This window comes from Aulonocara sp. 'chitande type north' Nkhata Bay, linkage group LG17 (assembly GCF_057382095.1).
Source record: "Aulonocara sp. 'chitande type north' Nkhata Bay isolate Kocher_YH1m ecotype deep benthic linkage group LG17, A_spYH_male_GT1.1, whole genome shotgun sequence".
Lineage (NCBI taxonomy): Eukaryota > Metazoa > Chordata > Actinopteri > Cichliformes > Cichlidae > Aulonocara > Aulonocara sp. 'chitande type north' Nkhata Bay.
The window spans coordinates 7,387,335-7,409,964 of NC_141360.1; the positions used below are offsets into that span (position 1 = coordinate 7,387,335).

At 39.7% G+C, this 22,630-nt stretch overlaps 1 protein-coding gene and 1 long non-coding RNA gene across 2 annotated transcripts; one reads left to right on the forward strand and one right to left on the reverse strand.

The window, feature by feature from the left end:
* The first annotated feature begins 11,003 nt into the window (after positions 1-11,003).
* efcab7 (EF-hand calcium binding domain 7) lies at positions 11,004-22,630 on the forward strand. Its single transcript, XM_086269414.1, has 13 exons — positions 11,004-11,730; positions 12,997-13,208; positions 13,588-13,674; positions 14,126-14,309; positions 15,676-15,797; positions 17,916-18,057; positions 19,850-19,959; positions 20,159-20,322; positions 20,550-20,683; positions 20,795-20,943; positions 21,070-21,279; positions 21,638-21,745; positions 21,896-22,630. The coding sequence occupies exons 1-13, from the start codon at positions 11,601-11,603 to the stop codon at positions 21,974-21,976; spliced, it is 1,833 nt and encodes a 610-aa protein (XP_086125540.1). The 5' UTR covers positions 11,004-11,600; the 3' UTR covers positions 21,977-22,630.
* Positions 13,938-20,928, reverse strand: LOC147309589 (uncharacterized). Its single transcript, XR_015125745.1, has 3 exons — positions 20,779-20,928; positions 20,444-20,675; positions 13,938-14,336 (listed from the first exon to the last, which is right to left on the reverse strand). It is a non-coding gene; the product is annotated as an uncharacterized LOC147309589 (long non-coding RNA).

The window sequence follows — 22,630 nt, forward strand, 5'->3', positions numbered from 1 at the left end:
GAGACGGGATTTAAGTTCATGTTCTCCCAGCGTTTCAAAAAGTTCAAATACACAGTAGTAAGTATTTTCAAGCCACAGTAAAAAATAAGGCTCTATCATCATGTTATTGAATACGCATCCAGAATACTCTTTACCCTTTTACTGTGGCTTTGACTTTTAGTGTGGCAAGCAATAGATGTCAAGCTTTGTGTTGTGAAATTTAAAAAAATATCTCCCTTTAGATCTAACATCAATTTTTTAACCTTGTCAAAAGAGGAGCTCACAGTTTCAAGTGCCCCACCTTCAGTGAGAAAGGTATGAGATTGTTTGTAATGTGTCAGGACTGGGGGGTTCAAAGCACCACAGATCCTTCTACCAATCTCCAAAGGGGCTTGTATGAAAACATTAGTTTTGTTTATGGGCGTGCTGGCTTTGTCCTTCACGTGGCCTCTATGGGTGATAAAGTGAGAGTTACACGATCCACCTTAGGCAGAAATAGGAAATGTTGCTGCGAGCACCAGCTGTTGCTTAGGTCGGCTCGGGCAGCGAGAGGCCTCGGCCTTCCCAGGCACTGCCAAATAAAGAGACTACTGTGCTGTGTAAGACAGTTTGCCCTCCTCCACCCTCCACCCCCCCCCCCCCCCCCCCTCCTCACCACATTTACTTTTCAAAGGTGTTAAAGTGCGCAGGTGTGGAGGATTGCATACATAGTTTTACCCATAAAGGGGATGAGGGTTGCCATCTGAAGAACATTATTTGCACAGCGTTGCAGCATTGTGGTTAATGTAGGATCAACATTTGTCAGCTGCCAGACAGAGGCTCCGGAGGAGAGACGGGGTAGGGGTTTGGGGGGGTGGTGGTGGTCTAACATGTCAAAGGATTCGCTCCTACCGTTCCAGACACTCTCCCACAAATGAATGACGGCTTCCAAGACATCTCAGCCACACAACTGACAGCGCAGATTCCACATTCATCTCCTGCCTTATCTCCGTGGGATCATACGCACAAGAGGTGAAGAGCAATTCCATTAGCTGTCAACAGCCGAGATGCCTCGCTAACAAAAACCTGGGGAGTATGGGAGAGGAAAACATGATTGTAACCCCTCTGGCACTCAGTGATATTGCACACAATGTAACAGTCGCTGTCAAAACTGAATGTTCACAAAGAAGAGAGTTTACCAGGTGGTGTGTTTTGCATTCCCAATGCTATCGGTTAACAAACCAAGATGTACACATGGCCGTGGTTCTGTCAGTTTTTACATTACATCCAAAATTAGAGTTGAAGGGGGATTAGTGTATGCTGGGACATAGCTGATTTCCTAAAAATGTAGGAGCAATCTCTCATCTTGTCATAAAACTGAAAGGAGAAGTGATTAAATCTGAAATCAAACATTTACAGACGGGTAAAAGTTTACAATTAGATGCCAATTTTTCAGTAATCTGAGCTGTAACTGAGGCTATACCACTGGTGTGAAGATCTGAAGGAGCAAACACAAAAATAACCTCAAGAAAACCATAACTGGAAGTCACTAATTGATGGTAACTCACCATCCCCTGAGCATTATACTCATCTATGATGATGAAAAGGACCGCTTGCTCGGCCTTTATACATTTCACAGAAGCATGGAAGTGTATTTTTGCTTTTTGCTTCCTGAGATAAAATGGCAATGGCACTTACTAAATCAGGAATCGCATCGGATAAAATTGCATACTCTGCAATCCAAGGTGTCGATCGAAGACCACCGGCTTCGGTTGGGCCAAAACAGTCTAATATACAACTCTCCCTCTTTGATTGCAAGCATGTGTTCAATCAGAAAGCATAAAACTCCTGGTGGGTAGGTGGCATCTGTCCATGAGCTGACTGATGTGCCACAGCTTGGGAGCCGCTGGGCCAGCGGCCCGCGACCTGCGACACAGCCCCCATCGCTTTTATGACATCTTAAGGAATCTTCTTTTTAATACAGCCCATTACTGCCGACATACAAATCTTTCCCCTCCCCCTACCCCCCACCCGGTGTGGCCCCATCTACGGTCTGATCAATTTTTACACTGCTGAGCTGCACCCTTTCCCCCTCATTTTGTCATCTCAAAATTCATATTATATAGGACTTCCTTATGGGGAAAAGTGCAATAAAAATACGTCACCACACCGAAGATGTGCACAAGTCAGTACCTGACTGTTACTGAAAATCTTGGGAGAAAATAAAATTTGTTTCTGCAGTAAGCAGAACTGTTTAAATGTTATTTATTTTTATGTGGCTAAGAAAATATATTGTGAAGTGCAGCATTGATTTAGAACATAACCGTGTCTCGATACGGGTTGGAGGGGCTGAATTTATGAATCCTTTGCACAACTCCTTTAATTGAATTTTCCAAATCTCTCACCACACACAAATAATCAATACCTACTGCAGAGGGAAACTTGCCTCAGAATTATTAGGGCCTTTCTTTTTCAATTTTGTAGTCATCAGCACATACAGGCGCTGCGGGTATTTGTAATGCCGCGACTGGGCCCAGAGGATTTATGCCCGCCTCAAGCCTGATTGCTTACCGAATGTGACTTCTTTAGAATGCTTACTGAAACTTTTGTTAACCTTAAAGGACAGTCGTAAGCGCTTCTTAGTGCTGTACTTTTTGTGTGAGGAACAAAGTAGTTTATCACTGCAGTCAGGCAGGAAATGACAAAAGGGCCAAAAGAAAGAAACAAGTAGCCAAAGGAAGGGAAGAAACAAAGGTTTAAATATAGGTGGTGGAGGTGCTACGGGCTTGAGCTGGGAACAAGGTAAGTGTGCATGGGTGCAGAGTCTAACCATGAAGAAAGGGCTGGTTTTAAGGTGTTTGCTATGCCATGCAATACTCTGACATGCAGACATTATACAAAGCTACTAACAGGCAGTTGTAAAAGTAGGAATTTGTAACTTTTAAGAAATAGATAAGAAAAGTCCATGCATATCTTTACTACCTTTACTAAGTCAGACCTCACTGTGTTCCTGACCTTACCAAGATAGCTGCAGGCTTTCTGACTTTCCTTTGCTTGTGTTTTGCGTACCATTATCCCATAACTCTTATAGCTACAGTGCCTATACTTTAGCAAAATTAGCAAAGTTTAGCTTAAAACAGTCAATTTTTTCCAACAACAAGTGTTGCAACAAATGCAGCAAGACGACATCTTTTCTCTCTAATAATATAGTAGCTTTCTCCAGTTTTCTGAAATTGTGAAACACTGAAACAACAAACTCTTAACTGGCAAAGGAAAAAAAGTGCGCTTTCAAAAAGGCAAAGACAAGAACCAAAGTAAAACCTCCACCAAGGCAGCTCACTCTCTGGACTGTATTAACTGAATAGTATATAGTCATTTTGTTTCCTTTGTCCCTGTTTACTTTTATTACACAAACATTCTGTAAAAGCAGATAATGAATAATAAGTAATGATTTGTAAATAATTCACCATGAGTATCTTAAGCTTTTATATATAACATTATACTGACTAGGCAGCTCGTTCTCTTTCTCTTGACGGCACTTTCTTTAAAGATAAAATGCAGTTTTGGGTCGACTTGAAAGAAAATCAGATATGAAATGTAAATGTCAGAGGTCAAATGTGATCACGTGTGGCGAAAGTTTTAAAGACAAATAAGATTTTATTAAAGTTTGACCTGATTTCACCTCAAAGAAGAGGTCAGAGGTCCAAAGTAAAGTGATATTTAGACTCCCCATGTATCATTCCCTATATGCCTATATGTTTTCAATACAAACAACAGCAGTTAAAATAGAGTTTTGAATTGCTCTTATAATTCAATAGATTAATCTATTGAATTATAAGGCTTTTTGCCCATTTTTGAATAATAAATCATTGAGCTTACCTTGAAGACTTCAATGAATTTAAGCCAAAATTAATGGATTGCTAACATGACCCCAATCTACACCCCTGCAAAGTTTAATCAGATTTCATGCAAAACTTTTTGAGCTTTCATCTTTACAGACAGAAAAAATCTCCAATCTCTGTTGTCTAATAACTTGAGTGAAGCACGTACAATGAATGAACTAATGATCGTTCACTTAAGTCAAATTATTTTCCAGTGATGATAGTGCAGTCCAATTTAAAATCTGTATCTGGATACAATAGGTACTGAGTCTGTTAGTGGAAAACAGTCTATTTCAACTGTCCCTGAACCAGTATTTACTCCACATGCCGACTACGCGCTAATAAATACTTACATAATAATGCACAACAGGGCAAATAAAAATGTATAGGCTAGATAACCCTACATAATAATCCTACATCTGCTAAGCACTCAGCCTTTTACAGTGTGTGTGGGACACTTTGCACCTTTGTATTCAGCACAGGAGCCAATAGGATGTAAATGTCATATCAGTGTATCTGAACAAACATTTTACACCAGAGCTGAATCATGCTCGAGACAGCATCATCTGTCTGGATTTCATGCTCCCAGCAGATGTAGACGAAGCTTTTTAGTATCTTTGAATAACAGTTTGTTTGCTTAAAAATGTGTGTCTCAGTGCACATAGAGGGCCAATTCTCTCCCACAGCTATCTGCCTTGACATTGTGAAGTCTGTTGTTGTAAGGAGGTTTATGCAAAGCTGATAAATTTCACGGCACCACCATGTGACAAAAAATGTGACATTCCTGAGGTGTGGATCCACAATGTATCATGTATGTTCAGCTTGCTCACCGGAACTAATTAAAATAATTTCTAACAACCTTATCGGAAAACAAGCTCGCTTCCTGACAATGCCTGCTATTCATTTTCCACAAATGCTCATTGTGCGATTGAATCACAAGAATTGCTCTGCTGCAGGCACAATATGTGCCTAAAATAATCAAATTAATTCTTTCCCTCGGAAAGCTGCTTATTGACTCGTTTGTGTAACCATAACAAAATGTTGTTTTTCTCCAAAGGTCACAGAGCACACAATTGTCTAAGCATCTTAAACAAGGATCAATTGATGCTGTTTATGTTGAACAGCAAAGAAGATCCAGGGGGAGAAAATCAAATAGTGAAGTACCTAGTATGGGCATGACCTTGGGAATCAAACAGCCTTGTGACTATGTTTGCTTTCCTTATCATTGCAAAGTCAACCAAACAATTGGAGCAAAAATGTTTTCTTTGAGTCATTTAAAGACCAAAAGATACAATCAAAACAATCTGAATGGAGTCATTTGGCCAAAGCGGTCACTAGAAAATATAACAGTAAAGTACTTCAGTTATAATTTGATCAGTTGTTCTGACAAAGTATGTAACCTGCACAGAGCTTTTTGGGTCAGGAAGAACCAAGAAAGTAATAAATATACAAGTTGTCAAACAGTTCAAACTAAATGTTGCCTTTAAGAAAATAAGTGTTGCTTTCTATATTTATCTTTGAACATGTGACAGATTTAATCTCCAGTAAATCTTGTGATATTATTTAACCTTTGGCCTTGATTACCACGTGGCCATAAAGCCTTTTTTGATAATTAGCGTTACAAAACTCCAGTGATATACAGTAATTGATGGCTTAAAAGCCTAATTGCACACGAATGCTAAGCAGTAAAAAGCTTTTTGATCTAATACAGAGTGTTCCATTTAATTATTGTTGCACTACGTAAATGGGAATAAAATGTCATGAGTATGACTTCAAACACGGGACGTAAAATCTTTACTCTTATTTTATGCAGCTTCTGGCTCAAATATATTATAGATATAAACCAAGTATTTCAAGCTATTTCACATTAAGTTGGGTCAGTGACTTTCTGAAAACAAAACTCTTTGTGTCCTTACTCGACTTTCTATATTTCTCTTCAGTAAAGCCTTCAAATGAGCATTGTTCATTGCTGCCCTCTGCTGACTAATTAAAACACAGAAAACAAACAAACAACACAAACACAGATAGCAGATAAAGGAGGAAAAGCCCCCACTGGAAGTGAATGAGCAAAGAAATACCGCGCGGCCCACGCAAGCGGCGATTCTGAAAGGAAAAGCTATGTCAGGAGTGAAATTCAGTATGTAATAAAAAGCATCATCTCTCAATCTGAAGATATGATGGAAGCTGAGCCATTTCCGCCTGTTCTAAAGATTTAGGACCAAAGAAAAAGTCTCTCTCTCACGAATATTTCCTCCAGCTCTTTGCTGCTTCTGATGAATGCGTCCACTGATTTTTCTGGTTTAGACTGCATGGAGTGCTGCAAAAGAGAGAGAGACAACAAAGTCTTTATATCAATCCTCCTACTGTGTATACATCTATCATACAGTATACTGACTAGGCTAGGATTATTCAGCACTATGGTACACTGCAACAGAACAATAGATAGCACTTATAGAAAACTTGCGAAAATTATATTTTTTTCAATTTGTTGATTGTCTGTGAGCTAAAAAATTGTCTGTAACTGTAAACAGTTGATCATCTTAAAATCCTGCTGTAAATCAGCCGTTGATTTAATCTTTATTTGGCTATTTAAATTCACTTTATTGTGATTTACTGTACTGTTTTATTGGCTTAGAAGTGTAACTGGCTTTATCTGGCAATGTGGGTTTGATTTCCCCAAATGATATTACATTTGCTTGGAAATTTATAATAAGTTAAGTAACCGGTGAACCCCCCCAACCCCATGTGACATAATCAAGTGAGTGTTATGAATGTACTGTAAACTGAGCTCGTGTAACACATTAGTGACAGCAATATAAAATTAAAAACTAATGCTTGTCTTGATGGATGGGCCCAATACCAAATGTCTGCCTTGGCAAAGGAAATGGCCCTTGTGTTAAGTGACTCTTATACAACTATTTTTAGTGCTATGTAAATCACCGATAATTTGGCCAGTGATGGATCTCCGTCATTCTGTGCCTCCTGTCATTAAATTCTGATATGTCATTATGACCATCAGGCAACTGTGACAACTGAAATATAGCAACTCATAAAACCGAGTTCTCTGTAGCTTTGTACAGACTTTAGTACTTAATGTGAAAGCAGTGAAAAAAAATCATAATTTGCAGCCTACAATTTTTATTGACTGATTAATAAAAAAAAATCTTAAAAAATATGGCAAAAGCTGTGAATTAGGTAGTCACTTTTCCAACTTTTTCAAACATAAACGAACTCTACGCTTGCTGTACAAGTAACCCCCACATACTTAATAACACAATCTCGATTGCACTGACATGCGCAATATAGTCCAGTAAATGCTGCCCACATAGAGATTACTAAATGATTGTTTATGCAGAACAAAGTCACAAATATACAGATACAGTGGGGCAAAAAAGTATTTAGTCAGCCACCGATTGTGCAAGTTCCCCCACCTAAAATGATGACAGAGGTCAGTAATTTGCACCAGAGGTACACTTCAACTGTGAGAGACAGAATGTGAAAAAAAAATCCATGAATCCACATGGTAGGATTTGTAAAGAATTTATTCGTAAATTAGGGTGGAAAACAAGTATTTGGTCAATAACAAAAATACAACTCAATACTTTGTAACATAACCTTTGTTGGCAATAACAGAGGTCAAACGTTTACTATAGGTCTTTACCAGGTTTGCACACACAGTAGCTGGTATTTTGGCCCATTCCTCCATGCAGATCTTCTCGAGAGCAGTGATGTTTTGGGGCTGTCGCCGAGCAACACGGACTTTCAACTCCCGCCACAGATTTTCTATGGGGTTGAGGTCTGGAGACTGGCTAGGCCACTCCAGGACTTTCAAATGCTTCTTACGGAGCCACTCCTTTGTTGCCCGGGCGGTGTGTTTTGGATCATTGTCATGTTGGGAGACCCAGCCTCGTTTCATCTTCAAAGTTCTCACTGATGGAAGGAGGTTTTGGCTCAAAATCTCACGATACATGGCCCCATTCATTCTGTCCTTAACACGGATCAGTCGTCCTGTCCCCTTGGCAGAAAAACAGCCCCATAGCATGATGTTTCCACCCCCATGCTTCACAGTAGGTATGGTGTTCTTGGGATGCAACTCAGTATTCTTCTTCCTCCAAACACGACGAGTTGAGTTTATACCAAAAAGTTCTACTTTGGTTTCATCTGACCACATGACATTCTCCCAATCCTCTGCTGTATCATCCATGTGCTCTCTGGCAAACTTCAGACGGGCCTGGACATGCACTGGCTTCAGCAGCGGAACACGTCTGGCACTGCGGGATTTGATTCCCTGCCGTTGTAGTGTGTTACTGATGGTGACCTTTGTTACTTTGGTCCCAGCTCTCTGCAGGTCATTCACCAGGTCCCCCCGTGTGGTTCTGGGATCTTTGCTCACCGTTCTCATGATCATTTTGACCCCACGGGATGAGATCTTGCGTGGAGCCCCAGATCGAGGGAGATTATCAGTGGTCTTGTATGTCTTCCATTTTCTGATGATTGCTCCCACAGTTGATTTTTTCACACCAAGCTGCTTGTCTATTGTAGATTCACTCTTCCCAGTCTGGTGCAGGTCTACAATACTTTTCCTGGTGTCCTTCGAAAGCTCTTTGGTCTTGGCCATGGCGGAGTTTGGAGTCTGACTGTTTGAGGCTGTGGACAGGTGTCTTTTATACAGATGATGAGTTCAAACAGGTGCCATTCATACAGGTAACGAGTGGGGGACAGAAAAGCTTCTTACAGAAGACGTTACAGGTCTGTGAGAGCCAGAGATTTTCCTTGTTTGAGGTGACCAAATACTTATTTTCCACCCTGATTTACGAATAAATTCTTTACAAATCCTACCATGTGAATTCATGGATTTTTTTTTCACATTCTGTCTCTCACAGTTGAAGTGTAGCTCTGGTGCAAATTACTGACCTCTGTCATCATTTTAAGTGGGGGAACTTGCACAATCGGTGGCTGACTAAATACCTTTTTGCCCCACTGTATATCTTGTACGTGCAGGCAGTGATTCCAATCATTCTACACCCAGATTATACACTCCTCAGTCCAAAACAGACCTTCTAAGATGGCTCTGTCTATGTGTTAAAAAAGGAGACCTATATTGGTGCTATCTTTGATACAATCGGAGGAACCCCTACATTTGTCTGGACAGAATTAACAAAATGTGGGCTAATGGGCTGATGGGAATTTTGCGCGCATACTTCATGCTTAAAGTGTCTCTGCAGAGACACCTGTGAGTATTGTTGGTGTCTCTGCAGAGCAATGCGTGGACCATTGTCAACACATCGGCTTAAGAACTTGCAGTCTCAGTCAAGGATGGCAGGTTTTGTACAATGAAAGAAGCTGAAATCTATTTCTCTCTTTCTCAGGAAAGAATTGTTCATTATAATTTGGTCCATAAGTTTAAAAAAAAAACTGTATTAATCAATATGTGATTGAAGTGTAAACTTTCAGCTTTAATTTAGGGGGTTTAACAAAACTTTTGCAGAAACTGTTTACAGACATTTTTATACATAGTTCACAATTGTTAGAAGCTCAATCATGACTGGACAAAGTAACATAATTTAAAAAATAAAGATTGTTTTGACTGCCTGACATCTGGAACCCATGAACTTCACCAAATGCTGTTTCCTGCTTTGATATTCTCTCCTTGCCTTTACTGGAGCAAACGTCAGTTACTTCTTGTTTGTGGGTCTCTCTGAATTCAGTCTTGTATTTAATAACTGAAAAGCACACTCTGTTGGGTTGAGATCAGGTGACAGTCTTGGCCGCTTTTGGAATAACCCATTTCTTTGCCTTGAGAGCTCTTGTGTTGCTCATGCTTTGGGTCATTATCCATTTTCACTGTGACGCACTGTCTGATCAGTTTTGCAGCATTTAGCAGAATCTGAACAGAGCGTACCGTCCTGTATACTTCATCCTGTTATCAGCAGTCACACCAGAGGTAAACATACTGATGATGTTCTGTCATTCAATGATGTGGTATGCATCAGATCATGAACTCTCTTTTCTACTCTTTGTATCTCCATTCACAAAGGTGTCTTTTGCCTCCTTGATAGTATTTATGAGTTGGTTAAATGTTGTGAAGTTGATTTTCTTAACCATGGAAATAATTCTGTCATCATCCACTTAAGTTGTCTACTGTGCTCTTTCAGGCTTTATGGTGTTGTGTCATAGTTTGTCATAACATTCATTCCTTTCAAGAATGCAGCAGATTGTGGATTTGGCCACTCCTGAAGTTTTTCCTTTTTCTCTAATAGGTTTATTTTGTTTTTGCAGTTTAATGATGGGCTTCCTCGTTGGCATCTCTTTGAGCATTATATTTAAATTGAATGTGAAAAGCTATCTGTATTTGAAATCAGCTTGATTATAGCGTTCCATGTTTCCCCTGCCTCCTAGCATCTTGCACCCTGCTGTTATGTGCTGGATTGTCTCAGGGGCATCTTTACACAGTCTGCACCTGGGGTCTTTCCTGGAGTGGTAGACCCCTGTCTCTATGGATCTTGCATTTAAAGCTTGTTTCTATCCTGTCTTTCAGTCCAGCCACTAGTAGGATGGCAGGATTTGTGCATGTCAACAACCTCCTCTATCTGCCAGAGGTACATACCGTGCAGGGGCCTGTCCTTCCATTTTGGCTCCTCTTTCTTGGGTTTTTGCTGCCTGAAGTATTCACCCAGCCAATAGAGCAACTTTTCAATTGTACATTCTAAATTGTCAGGTTATGAAAATGAATGCAGAGACACCCACTGAAAAGCAGCAAATGAAGAACCCTCTCTGGTAATGTCTAAACTTCAGGCACTCACTGAGAGGAAAGGATTTTCATTTAAGTATTGAAAGAATACTTATATTTAAAATTATGATTGTTTGTCAACTTATTTGACCTCTGAGAATGGGGGACTGTAGCTGTGAATACATTATCAGCAGACCTTTAAGAACTTCTATATATGTGAAAAGGTCTTGTGAAAAATGTGAATGTAAATTACAAGTATATTTAAAACCTCTAAACTATCTTTGTTTTTGTTTTTTAAACTTGTTGCAACTTAAGTTAACTATAATGCAGCAAAAAACTATTGGTGTAGTTCATGTAGGGCTGCATTGCCCACACTTACTTAAACAGGTGATATTACTTTAATGAGTGTTCACAGCCTGAATTGTTGTTATGTACATATTCTTTGATGTTAACATAGATGATATGGAAAAAATCATAAATGAACGACCTAAAGTAATAAAGAGCTACCAAATTTTCACGGAAGAATACTTTATCCTTTTTTTTTTTGTCTTTTTAAGTTTAAAGCCTTCAGGAACAGCTTACTATGCGATCGCATTTGTAGTTTTTATGTTTTGCTATATACGAACTTCCTAAAATACATTTTCCTAAAAACAAAGACTCAAACAACGTTTTAAATGCGATGTTTTTTTTATCATACATATTGTTTTTAATCACCTCGGCAGGGCAAGCACCGCTTCACGTCCGTTTTAAAAGCAACCGGAACGTTGAACTTGTGTTTCTTCCGTGTCCGTTTTCATGCGTACCGTTGGATTTTTTTTGTTTACATGGCAACAGCCTAGATGTACCAGTATGATGTGTGACGATAAGTGTCATTGTTTCATTCTAATCTTATTCAATACACTGCATTTAGCTGGTTAAACATGACGGTCACAGCTTGATAATGAGGTAAAAGCTGCCATATCCGGCTACCGTTTTTTTCTAAGCTGGCGAGACTTAGCTAAGGGTAAGCAGGTCGATCTGTTCTTCGGAAGATGTCTTTTCAGGAGTCACCCCGTCCTTCTGAAGAGGATGAGGCTTTCTACATGCAGTGCAGAGCCGCGTACCTGGCTGTGTTCAGATCTAGTTTGACAAATATCACTTCGAAACAGCACTTATGCCGTGGTAAGCGAAGACAACTCACTGATTGTTAGCTAGCAACAAATAAACCTTTGTAAGCAGTTCATTGTGATTGTGATGTGTAGTAAGTAACAAGTTTTTATCGCTGAGTTTCACTATAATGGGCCACTTTTCTCTGTGTTCTATACTTATACTATGAAAAGAAATGATTGAAAGTAGAAAATGGGAATTTCCCCCAAACTCTGAGACCAGGGTGACCAGATCCCAACAACCTAAATGTGGGGCAAACATTAACAATGACGGGAGGTTTTTCATCGCTAATTTAAAGATAAAAATCCAGGATTGGTGTTTGCCATGTAAAGGCCAATTGTGTTTGCAGTTCTCTTAAGTAAAAGTTAAAATTTGCTCTTATAGCCTCATTCAACAGTCTTTATACACACTCTAATATTTTATTAGGGAAGCATCTATAAGCCTCCTTAAACTGGCACACTTATTTCTTCTGTCGCGGGGGGTGGGGGGGCTGAAGCCTATCCGAGTTGTCTTAGGGCAAGAGGCAGGGTACTGCATGTCTGTGGACTGTGGGAGGAAGTCTTAGTAACCGGAGAGATCCCATGTAAACAACAGGAGATCATGCAAATGCCACACAGAAAGACTCTGGCCTAATGGTGGAATTGAATTCAGGTGCTATCCACTGTGCCACCGTGCTGCCCAGTTTTTAGCAATAATTACCAATTATGACACACATATTCTCTGTGACTTCACACCATATTTCTCCCTCTGTTCAAACTGAAAATTCAACCAAAGCTGTGATTTTTTTTTTAATGTTTTTATTTTTGGTGAATTGAAACTTGTAACTCTTTGATGAGTATGGCATTATACTGGCTAACCTTCTGACTATAAAAAAAACAAACAAAAAACCCTCCATTCATGTGCATTTGGTAAAATCCAGTATGGAGAAAAGTGCATGTCCTGTAGAACCAGTTAAAATATGGGACAGGGGGTCAGGGAACAGAAATGCTGTGGCATTTCCACTTAAAGAAGGACATCTGCTCATCCTATTTGGAAGGATGGCCAAATTTGAAAATAAACTTCACCTTAAGTGTTGAATTTAATTATAATTTCTATTGAAGTTGAGTCGGCATCAAATTTTTTGAGGTAAAAGGTTGCATATCTCACTGTAAAATACTGTCGGTTCTATTCATCTGAATGATTTCCTTGTCCTGATTACCATCAGGACAATGTGGATACAGGGGGTTTCATTTATTTATTTATTTATTTGTGTAAACATTTGTTTCCTATTCCTCCATTCAGTTCTTCAACAAGCTGGTAGAAATCCATCCAGTGCCACTCTTAATAAATACTGGACTGCTACAACATCTAAGCTGAACTTTGATGACTTTTGTGAGATTCTCAAGCATGAGGAGAAAACTGAGGAGAGTGAGCTGATGAGAGTTTTTAAAAAGATGGATGTGAACGGTGACGGCTACATCACACACAGTGAACTGGAGAAGGCCTTAATCACTGTGAGTAGCCTAACACTTTGGATTAGATTTTCATCAAGTGGTTATACTTTAGTTATAAAGTGAATATGGTATGGTATATGGTTATATAAGTTTGTTATAGATGTCATTTTTGAGTTAACTGGCCACTTCATTAGGTACAACTCCCAAAAGGTTGATTCTGTTCATCTGGAATTAGCGTTTTCAGTGGGAGAAATGTTTCGTCACTCATCCAAGTGACTTCTAGAGACTGAACAGAATCAACCTTTTGGGATTTACTTACCTGGATGGTTGAGGATGCATCAAGACATTAGGTACAACTGTTCAGCTACTCGTTACCTCAAATATCTTACTAGCAAATCACATGGCAAACGAACTGAAGCATATTTTCTTGCTCTTCTAGAGAGGAGAGAAAATGACAAAAGAGGAGGTGAATGCTATCTTCTCACTGGCTGACATCAACAAGGATGGCAAACTGCACTACGCAGAAGTAAGTGTAGACATATGAAATGACTTTTGCTGATTTTTATGTAATTATACTTTATAAACAGCTTATCTTAAAAGCCCTTGTCCCTGTTTCCTGTATCACAGATTGTACACACATACTGTACAGTGCAGTCGTGCAGCCTTAAAGAAACATTGAAGTTATCAGGTTTATACTGAATTTTCAGTCTTCCGTCATTATTCTTATTGCTTGCTTATACTGGACTTTTGTTATGGATACACTATATCTTAATATGCCATTTACTCAGAACATTAATGAGTAACACGAAATTCTAATTCTTCCTCATATTTGTTCCACATTCATGTTTATTTAATACGTCTTCTACTCATTCTTAACATTGCCTAACACCAGACTGTAAACATTCATCCCGCTGCTTGTTGCTTCAAAGTATCGCTCATGCATCATCCTCTTACTCTTGCTTTCCTGCTGCTGTCAGTTCTGCAGATTGTTTGCGTCTACAGTAGAGCAGTGTCAAACAGCTGCTTTGGAGAGACTTGAGGCTGATGCCAAGCTGAAGAGACTGAACTTTGGCAGTCAATCATACAGCCCGCCAAAGAGCTCCGTGTCATCAGCATCATCAGCAACTCAGCGGGCGGACTCGGACACGACGCCAAAGAAAGGTGCAGGATTCGACCTTCTAGCGAGAGCTAAAAGAAAAAAGGGATATCAAAATTTTGGTTAAAAAAACAACATCAACTATACAACAGTTTTGTGCAAAATTTTCATATATTTGGATGCACACCCATACACACAGATTTCCCATTTGCTCGGTTACTGATCGATTTTTCACTCACTCCATGACAAATCACCTCATTAAGACAGTCCATACATCATAATAGCCACACAATTAAGGTGGCCTGTTTGGAGGGAGGAGACTGTAAAGTGTTTTGATTTGAGTAATCATTTCTGCCATTAAGAGATTGACATTGGCTCTGTCAACTCTGAGGAAAACTCCAGGCGTTCAATCACTTTTGAAATCCCACGTGATTATTTTTCTTTTCTTTTCTTTTTTTCGAAGTTGGTAATTTCCAACTTGCTAAACTACTATTTCTTACAAACATGAGAAATGTGTGCTTCTCCAGCCACTTTTTTTTTTTTATTAAGTGGATGTTAAACGCTCACTTTTTCACTTTAGAAGCACTGTGTCGAAAAGAACCGAGGTCCAGGATGAGCGAGCCAAGGACAGGCTCACAGTGGGAAGATAGATGGGGTTGATTTAAGTGGTCAGTCCATGTTCATGTTATTGATTTGGAGGATTCCACCACTTCTCACTGGGGAGATGATGAGGGATTAGAGAGGAGGCCCAGTCCACCACTGCTGCAAAAACAAATGAGCTTCCAGATAGTAGTCGGGATTATCACATTATTGCGCCTCTCCCATGTATTGATTTATACGCGTTACATTTTAACAAGGCTCTGACACAAGATGCTACGTGATCGCACATGTTGAATGGGTTATTCTTCCAGCTCGAAAACAATTTGGACTGCTCATTTGGTCTTAGATTTGTCAGTAGAAACCAGAACTGCCCCAAGATATACATTTTAATCATATCAGACATGGGTAATTTTGACATATTTTTTTTCTCTTTACCAAGAACTGCTGAGAGATGATTATCTGTTCATTCTGCTGAAGAAAAAACTACCCCAACATTCAATGTGCGCTCACATGGAAGCTTTTGTTGGGGGGGTTACGTTTTAATGCATCTGTAGACCGCCTAGAATAGTCCCAGCAAAATAGATCTGTGATAAACCCAATGACAGTGGGTCTGTTTATTTCTTTGCTACGGTAATTTGCTCATAAGTCCGTCTCATTCCTTCGCATCTCCATTTCCCAGACTTCGAAACAATCAGACCACTCATTAGCAAATTGACATTTTCGAGCTTCAATTAGTCTTCGAGGAAAAAAAAAAAGTTGCGAGGTGTGTGTGTGTGTGTGTGTGTGTGTCCATGAGAATTTTTACGTGTCTGGCCTGTGTGTGTGTTGCAGACAACCGCTCATCCTCCCGGCCTTCTTCAGCTCGCAGCAGACGTTCGTCTCTGTCAAGCTCAATCACGATGACATCCAGCAGCACTAAAGCCAACAAATTCCCAGAGCCTTCAGGTTTACAGGTAACCCCCTTCAGTCGTTTTGACTTCATAGCTACATCTAATGAATAACTTCATTATTGGTTAACCTGTCAGTTTTTCCCAGAGCCTCTCAGTCTATTACACTGGCTTGTACACTTGGAACCAGAGAAGAGTGTACATTTGTGTTTAATTTAACGAAATGAAATAATTAAGTGATAATGAAAGTCATCATCAATCAGTTTGTGCTTTAAATAAGAGTCCATCCATTGATATCACTGTTTTAAAACCACATTTTACCAGCATTTGATTAGAGAAAACTTAATTTAATGAGAAAATGAACAATATCTGTAGATGATTTGGAGTTTATGCATTGCTGTTAAGTTTGAATCACAGACCAAACTGGAAATATTAAGTACGTGGGGCCCTTGTGCGAGGGACCCCATTATAAGAAGCTCTACAGCGTTGCCTGGTGTCATGCAGTATTTTTGATGGGCAAATTTAGCCCAGGGCAGACAGATATACACTGTATTGATCTCACACTCTTTGTTTTCACTCTTTCTGGCTTAACCTCAGCTGGTTTGCTTTACAGCAAAAGGGGCGGTGGGGGTGGGGAGTAAATATATAAATAAAACTAACAACCCCCTGCTCCATCTCTCAGGTGCGAGCGCGGTGTTGAGATTGGAAAGGGCCAGACAACCTCAAGGTAAAAGAATGGTTGTCCAGAGATTACCTCTGAGGGGAAGTTCTGCTCGCCATATTGGCTTTTATATTGCCACAGGCTGATGACTGGGAGGTGGTGGGTGGAGGGTAGGATGTGTTTTTGTAACTGTGTGAATGTGTGTGTGGATGTGTGTGTGGGATGCAAATATGTCTTCATGAATAGAAACCCAGCCAGTAAGGATTATTCTTACTTATTCTGAGTGTTTGTGTTTATGTACAGGTTACAAGTGTAACAAAATGAGAAGGCTGCGGTTTAAATGCTCGTGTGTGTATGTGTGTGTGGTTGTGTTTGTGGCTGGTTCGGTGTCCTGTGACCCTGTGTGAAACAGTAAATCAGACCTGTGGCCGGAGCAGGTGACAGCGCCTGTATTAGTCTGCAGGCTGACCCTCTCTCTATGGGGGCATTAATTCTGATGTCTTTAAGCAGTGGATGGGAGCCTGTGGCATTTCCCCTCATTTAATATTGTCTGGACAAACCTCTGAAGTGTTATGGTTTGATCTTTTATGCCTCTCAGCCCAAGATAAATACTTTGAGAAAATAGCTTTTCTCTAAAGGAGTGACATGCTCCGTCTTTATGGTACTTTCTTTGTTTAACTTGGTGATTTATTTGTCCACTAAAAGGATATATAGCCTATTCCAGACGCGGTTGGCCCTCAATGCCCTCTTACCGTGTGTCCACACCAACTGTGTTTTCATTTAATGTGTCTCCAATGAGTGGAATGAAAACTTCCTCGCGCTGATGTTCCTGTTCAATTTCAAATTATGACCTCATTTCGGTTGTGCTGCCAGAAATAAGAACAACAGGATTTCAAAAGGAGAGAAATATTAGGATTCATAAATTTTGCCAAAGTAGCCTCTTGATAGTTTTGAATGACCGCTGGCCCAAGATTGAAAAGTCTGTATTTATCAAAGTTAAATGGACTCCAATTTGCCATATCAAGTCCTAGAGGAAGATTTAGTTGAGGCTGCGGCAGAAAGGCAGTGGGACTCTGCTGCCCTCCTCTGGATCAGCGCGTGTATAACGTGTGTTTTCATGCTGCCGAGCTGACATTAGCTGGGTAATAATGGATATGCCCCCATGAAGATTGGAGTGGTAATTATCTCAATCTGTTAATCAAGCGAGCTGCTTAACTGTTATGACTGACTGCTTTATTCACTTTGTCCCTATCACGAGATCAGTCCTCCTGTTAAACAGGAGATGCACATTAGTTTTGGTTTCTGCTGAATGAATGTGTTTTGTTGTCAACCAGGAAAACTGTGTCCAGATTGTGTTGAGATCTAAGATGGGGTCACACGTAGTAAAACTTAATAGCATACAAGTAACTAAGGAAAACTGTACACATAGTATTTATGCAACTGTAACAACTGTTATTCCTCACTGTTTCCTCAATATTATATTAATGTCTGAGTCAGAACAGGAATATTTTCCATTTTTCTAGGGTTGGAATCACAGTTTTATGAAAGGCTGCTTCTTTTTGGAAGACGACGGGAGTATCAGCGCTCTGCAGTACCAGCTCCACATCCCCCACACGACAACCGTCTACCTAACCATCCAACCACTCGGCCTCAGCCACAGACCTGGTTGGTACTTAAACTGCAGATACAGAGGAAATGTATCTTTTTAGAGAAAATATTGTCTCATTTTGAATTTGATCTCAAAAAGCTGGAGCAGGCATCTGTTTACCGCTGTGTAGCATCACCTCTTCTTTTAACAACAGTCTGTAAACATGCGGGAACTGAGCAGAGCAGCTGCTGGACTTTTAGGAGAGGATGTCGTTCCATCTTCTCTGATTTAGGATTCTAGCTGTGCAACAGTCCTGAGTCTTTTTGTAGAAATATTTTTTTCTTTCATGATGCCCCAAATGTTTTCACTTGGTGAAAAGTCTGGACTGCAGACAGGCCAGTTCCGCACCCGGGTTCTTCTACTGTGAAGCCGTGCTGTTGTAATAGAAGCAGTTTGTGGATTACCATTTTGTTGCTGGAATATGCGATGCTTTCTCTGAAAAAGATGTCAGGATGGGCGCATGCGTTGCTCTAAAATCTGCTTTTCAGCATCGATGGTGTCAGTTTAGCCTGTGTTTGTAGATGGCATAGTGAACTATGTTCGCAGTGATTTCTGAAAGGGTTCCTGATTTCCACACCAGTGCCACTTGAGGGCCTGAAGTTCACAGACATCGAATGCTGATCTTAATCTCTAATTCTCTTAACCTTTTGATGATATTATGAAAGACAGATTATGAGATATTCAAAACCATTTCAACTTTATGTTGAGGAACATTATCCTGAAATTCATCCACTATTTGTAGACGTGAACTTCTGCCCAGCTTTTCTTCTGAGAAACTCTAAGATGCTCTTTTATACCCAGTCATATTACTGGCCTGTTGTCAGTTAACATAATTAGTTGTTCCTCCAACTTAGGACCGGTTACTTCTCTAGCCTTTTGTTCCTCTGTCACAACGTTTTTGAGACATGCTGCTGCTGTCAAATTCAAAATGAGCTGATATTTTTCTTAAAATGGTCCATTTTGTCACTTTAAACATTTCTACAGTGAATGAAATATAGGTTTATGGGATTTACTAATCATTGAATTCTGTTTTCATTTAGAATTTGCATAGTGTCCCGTCTCTTTTCTTTTGAGTTGGGGTTGTGTATATTACTATAAGAAAGGGACAGGGCCATATTTAATCTCTCACTGGAATACCCCGATGGTACTTTGGAGTAATGCAGGGGATAACGACATAATGTCATGTTTTGTAGTTCATCTGAGGTTGTATTTACCTCATTTTTTAGACCTGCTGGTGAGGTTATTTTTATTATCCCGATATATAAAAACTGAAAGAGGTTGTACTTTATTTTTCAGACGACTTTAACTGGGTGAAGAAACATTTCAAAGGGGGTGTACATTATTGAACAGTGTTTGAGAACCACTGTTTGAGCTGAGTGGTTTTAGATGTTCCCTGTGATGCTGTAACATAAAGTATTGTAGAATAGAAATCACAAAGAAGATTTACTTTCCTTTTGCTGTTTAAAAATCTGTTACATCGTGTAGCATCAGGTCAGACTGAATTTCAGCTCAGTGGAAGATCATTTATTAGGAAGGCGCACATCAGTTTATTTGTTTTGGCTCAATCAGTAGACTGACTGGATTAATGTGGGCTGCAAAAAGTCTTCGAGGAATGTAAAATCTCATCGGTCCATTTCATTTTGTACAATCAGAAAAAAACGTTGAAAATCTTAAGTTGATCTTCTTTGAACCCTCCCTTATTGCTTGTAGGGTAAAAATCTGTGCTGAATTAAATAGTCTGTAGAGCTAAAATGTTAAAGTCCTGTGTAAAATCTTTATGCATTCATGTGGTTTTGCTCTAATTTTCAGACAAGTCCTCAGCATGGATGACAGTGGACACAGCACTTTTTGTCATGTCAGCTGGTGAAACTAAAGAAGACACAAATTTAGTGTGTTTCACTGAGTCAAAAGACAAAGAAGTAAGTTTGGCTGTCTTAACAGGTCCGTATTATTAAATCAGTCCCATTGGGACTTGATTGATTTAAAAGCCAGACCCAGATCCACTGATATCATAAAAGCTGGAATCATTTGGGAAGCTGAAATGTGATGATACTGTATGCCAGGATATTTTTGGTGTTGTCTGTTTACTGTGCAACCTCTTTTTTTCTATCTCTGTAGAAGTATATTTGGAAAGGGGAACTGAATGCTGGGACATACCACCTGCTTCCCTTCACCAGTGGCTGCAGGTTAAAGAAAAGGAGCAGAAAGAGCCCTTCTGGTAAACCCGTGGAGTTGTTCTACAGGACTGACACAGAAGAACTAGACCTGACCAGGGAGTTCAGGTGAGGCTGTCTCAGTTTTACAGTGTTTGACTGGTGAGAATTTCAGTGTTTACTAATCTATAAAATGTTTATAAAGCTCAGTGGATCCACACTGGGATAAAAGTGTGCCGTGCTTTGCTACCTCTGTTCTTCTCACAGGACCTGAAGGAGTGAGGACATCTGAAAAAGTTGAAGTTGGCTGCCTGCAGGTCTGCTGATATTTCTGTGTTGCTCTGTTTCTGCCACAGGGAGGTGCTGTCTAACATTTTTGAGATTATAGACCTTGATGGCAATGGTTTGCTCAGCCTGGAGGAGTACAATTTCTTTGAGCTCAGGACCAGCGGAGAGAAGTGTGACAAGGATGCCTGGGCCGTCTGCAAAGGTAAAAATTATGAAATTAATATGAAATTAATTGGAGGAGAAGGCGCTATTACAGTATTATATTGATATTACGGTGATATTAAAGCTGTCTTCTACCTCCTTGTGGTAACAGAAAACTTTGATATGAGAAAGAACCAGCTGACACGACAGGGATTCATGGAGCTGAACCTGATGGAGGCCACTGAGAAAGATGGAGACCCTGCAGACATGTGGGTCACGCTGGAAGCTATGGGTTACAACCGTATGCTGGAGCTGGTAGAGGTAGGTTTGCATATATGGTTTTAGTCAGAATACATAAACATACATCCTTGGCATACATGCAATAGCCTGATATCAGGCACACATCATGACTACTTACTACATAAACCCTCCCTCCCGCTCCACCAGGCCTGTCCATTCCAGATAGACGTATACTGTGAAAGCACTCAGCCATCCATCCAGCCCCTCAGCATGGATTCAGGGCCCAAGCTTCTGAACCAGGCGCTCCAGAAGTCCATCACAGCTAGAACAGGGGCCAAAGCACTGAGGGGACACGACAATGTGTTCATCTACACCTACAAAGGGGAGCACAGGATTTCCTCCCTCATTACCAACAAGGTAGAGTACAAAATTTGTGTAGGAGGAATTATAAGAATGTCACAGATAATCCCTTAAATAAAAATGGTGTTCGTTTAGAGCATCAACGTGATTGATACTTGTATTTGCCAAACATCTGCAGTGGATAGCACTACCCAAACCTTACTGTCTTAATACAGTCAACTGCTATAGAGACGCACTATTCATTTGTAATTGTTATGCAGCAGCAGTGTCCTTTCTCATCGCAACGAGAGCGACTCTAAAAGAATGATCCAGTGAAGCAAAGCAGCTACTTTATAAGAGTGCACCTGATTATCATGAGAATGTTTAGCTTTATTCTGTGTAATAATCAGTTGCACACTGACTGCTTTGATTGCAGACAAACCAGAGCGTGACTGTGCATGTGAACAACGAGCAGAGCAGGAACTGCTGCAGTAGCAGAGGCATGACAGTGTTTGCTGTAGAAGTGCCAGCCAGGACTAAAATGGTAAGTAGGCATGGTAACAATGCTGCTTTGCTAATATTATAATGAATTTATAATCATTATTATTTTATTAGAAGAAAAAAGACACTTTAACATTTAAGTTATTCACTCCATGTAAAAAGCATGATGCAGGATATTGATGATTTCCTGTAGGTGTGCCAACATGTTCTACCCATCAATGAAAAACAGGACTGGATCTACAGCTGTGTGGAGACCATACTACCCGGAATGTAAAGTCCAGCCTGAATGGACAGCTCTTTATATTCTGGCTAAAATGTATTCGTCAAGGTTTTAAATGTGGGCACTAAAGAGCGATTTGTTCTATATCTGGCATTATATCATGAATGTGAATTATCATAAGTTGTTCTAGCTCTGCTTTAATGATTATGTGTATTTTTTTACTGTGAGAAATGGCTGAGTGCCTAATCATTTCAGCTGCCTGACTTGTTGCCTGGCCTGTAATATTGAATTTGTAGGTAGTCGATGAGTTTTGTGTAACATCTGGTTATAATGGAGACGGTTAACAATTTTCCTGCTGTTTTAAGTTGTTTTCTTTTTCCTTCTGTTGTTTTATTATTATTGTTATTATCTTTATTATTTCTCTCTGTTGAATTTGTCTTTGTTACTTTGTTATTACTGTGATACATGGAATCAAGGATTGAAGATTAAGGGTTTAATTTCTAACATTTAGAAAATCATGTCATTATTATCATGTCACAATAGAGTGTTATGTCATTATTAGGGACACAACACTTTCTTATGTTCATTTTTTTTTTTATCACTCTTGTCATGTAACGGTGGATTTTACTTATGTTAATATTGCTGAATGTCATTACCATCTTGTTTCGACAGAACAGATAAGAAAATTAAAGGAAAAGAACAAAAGTC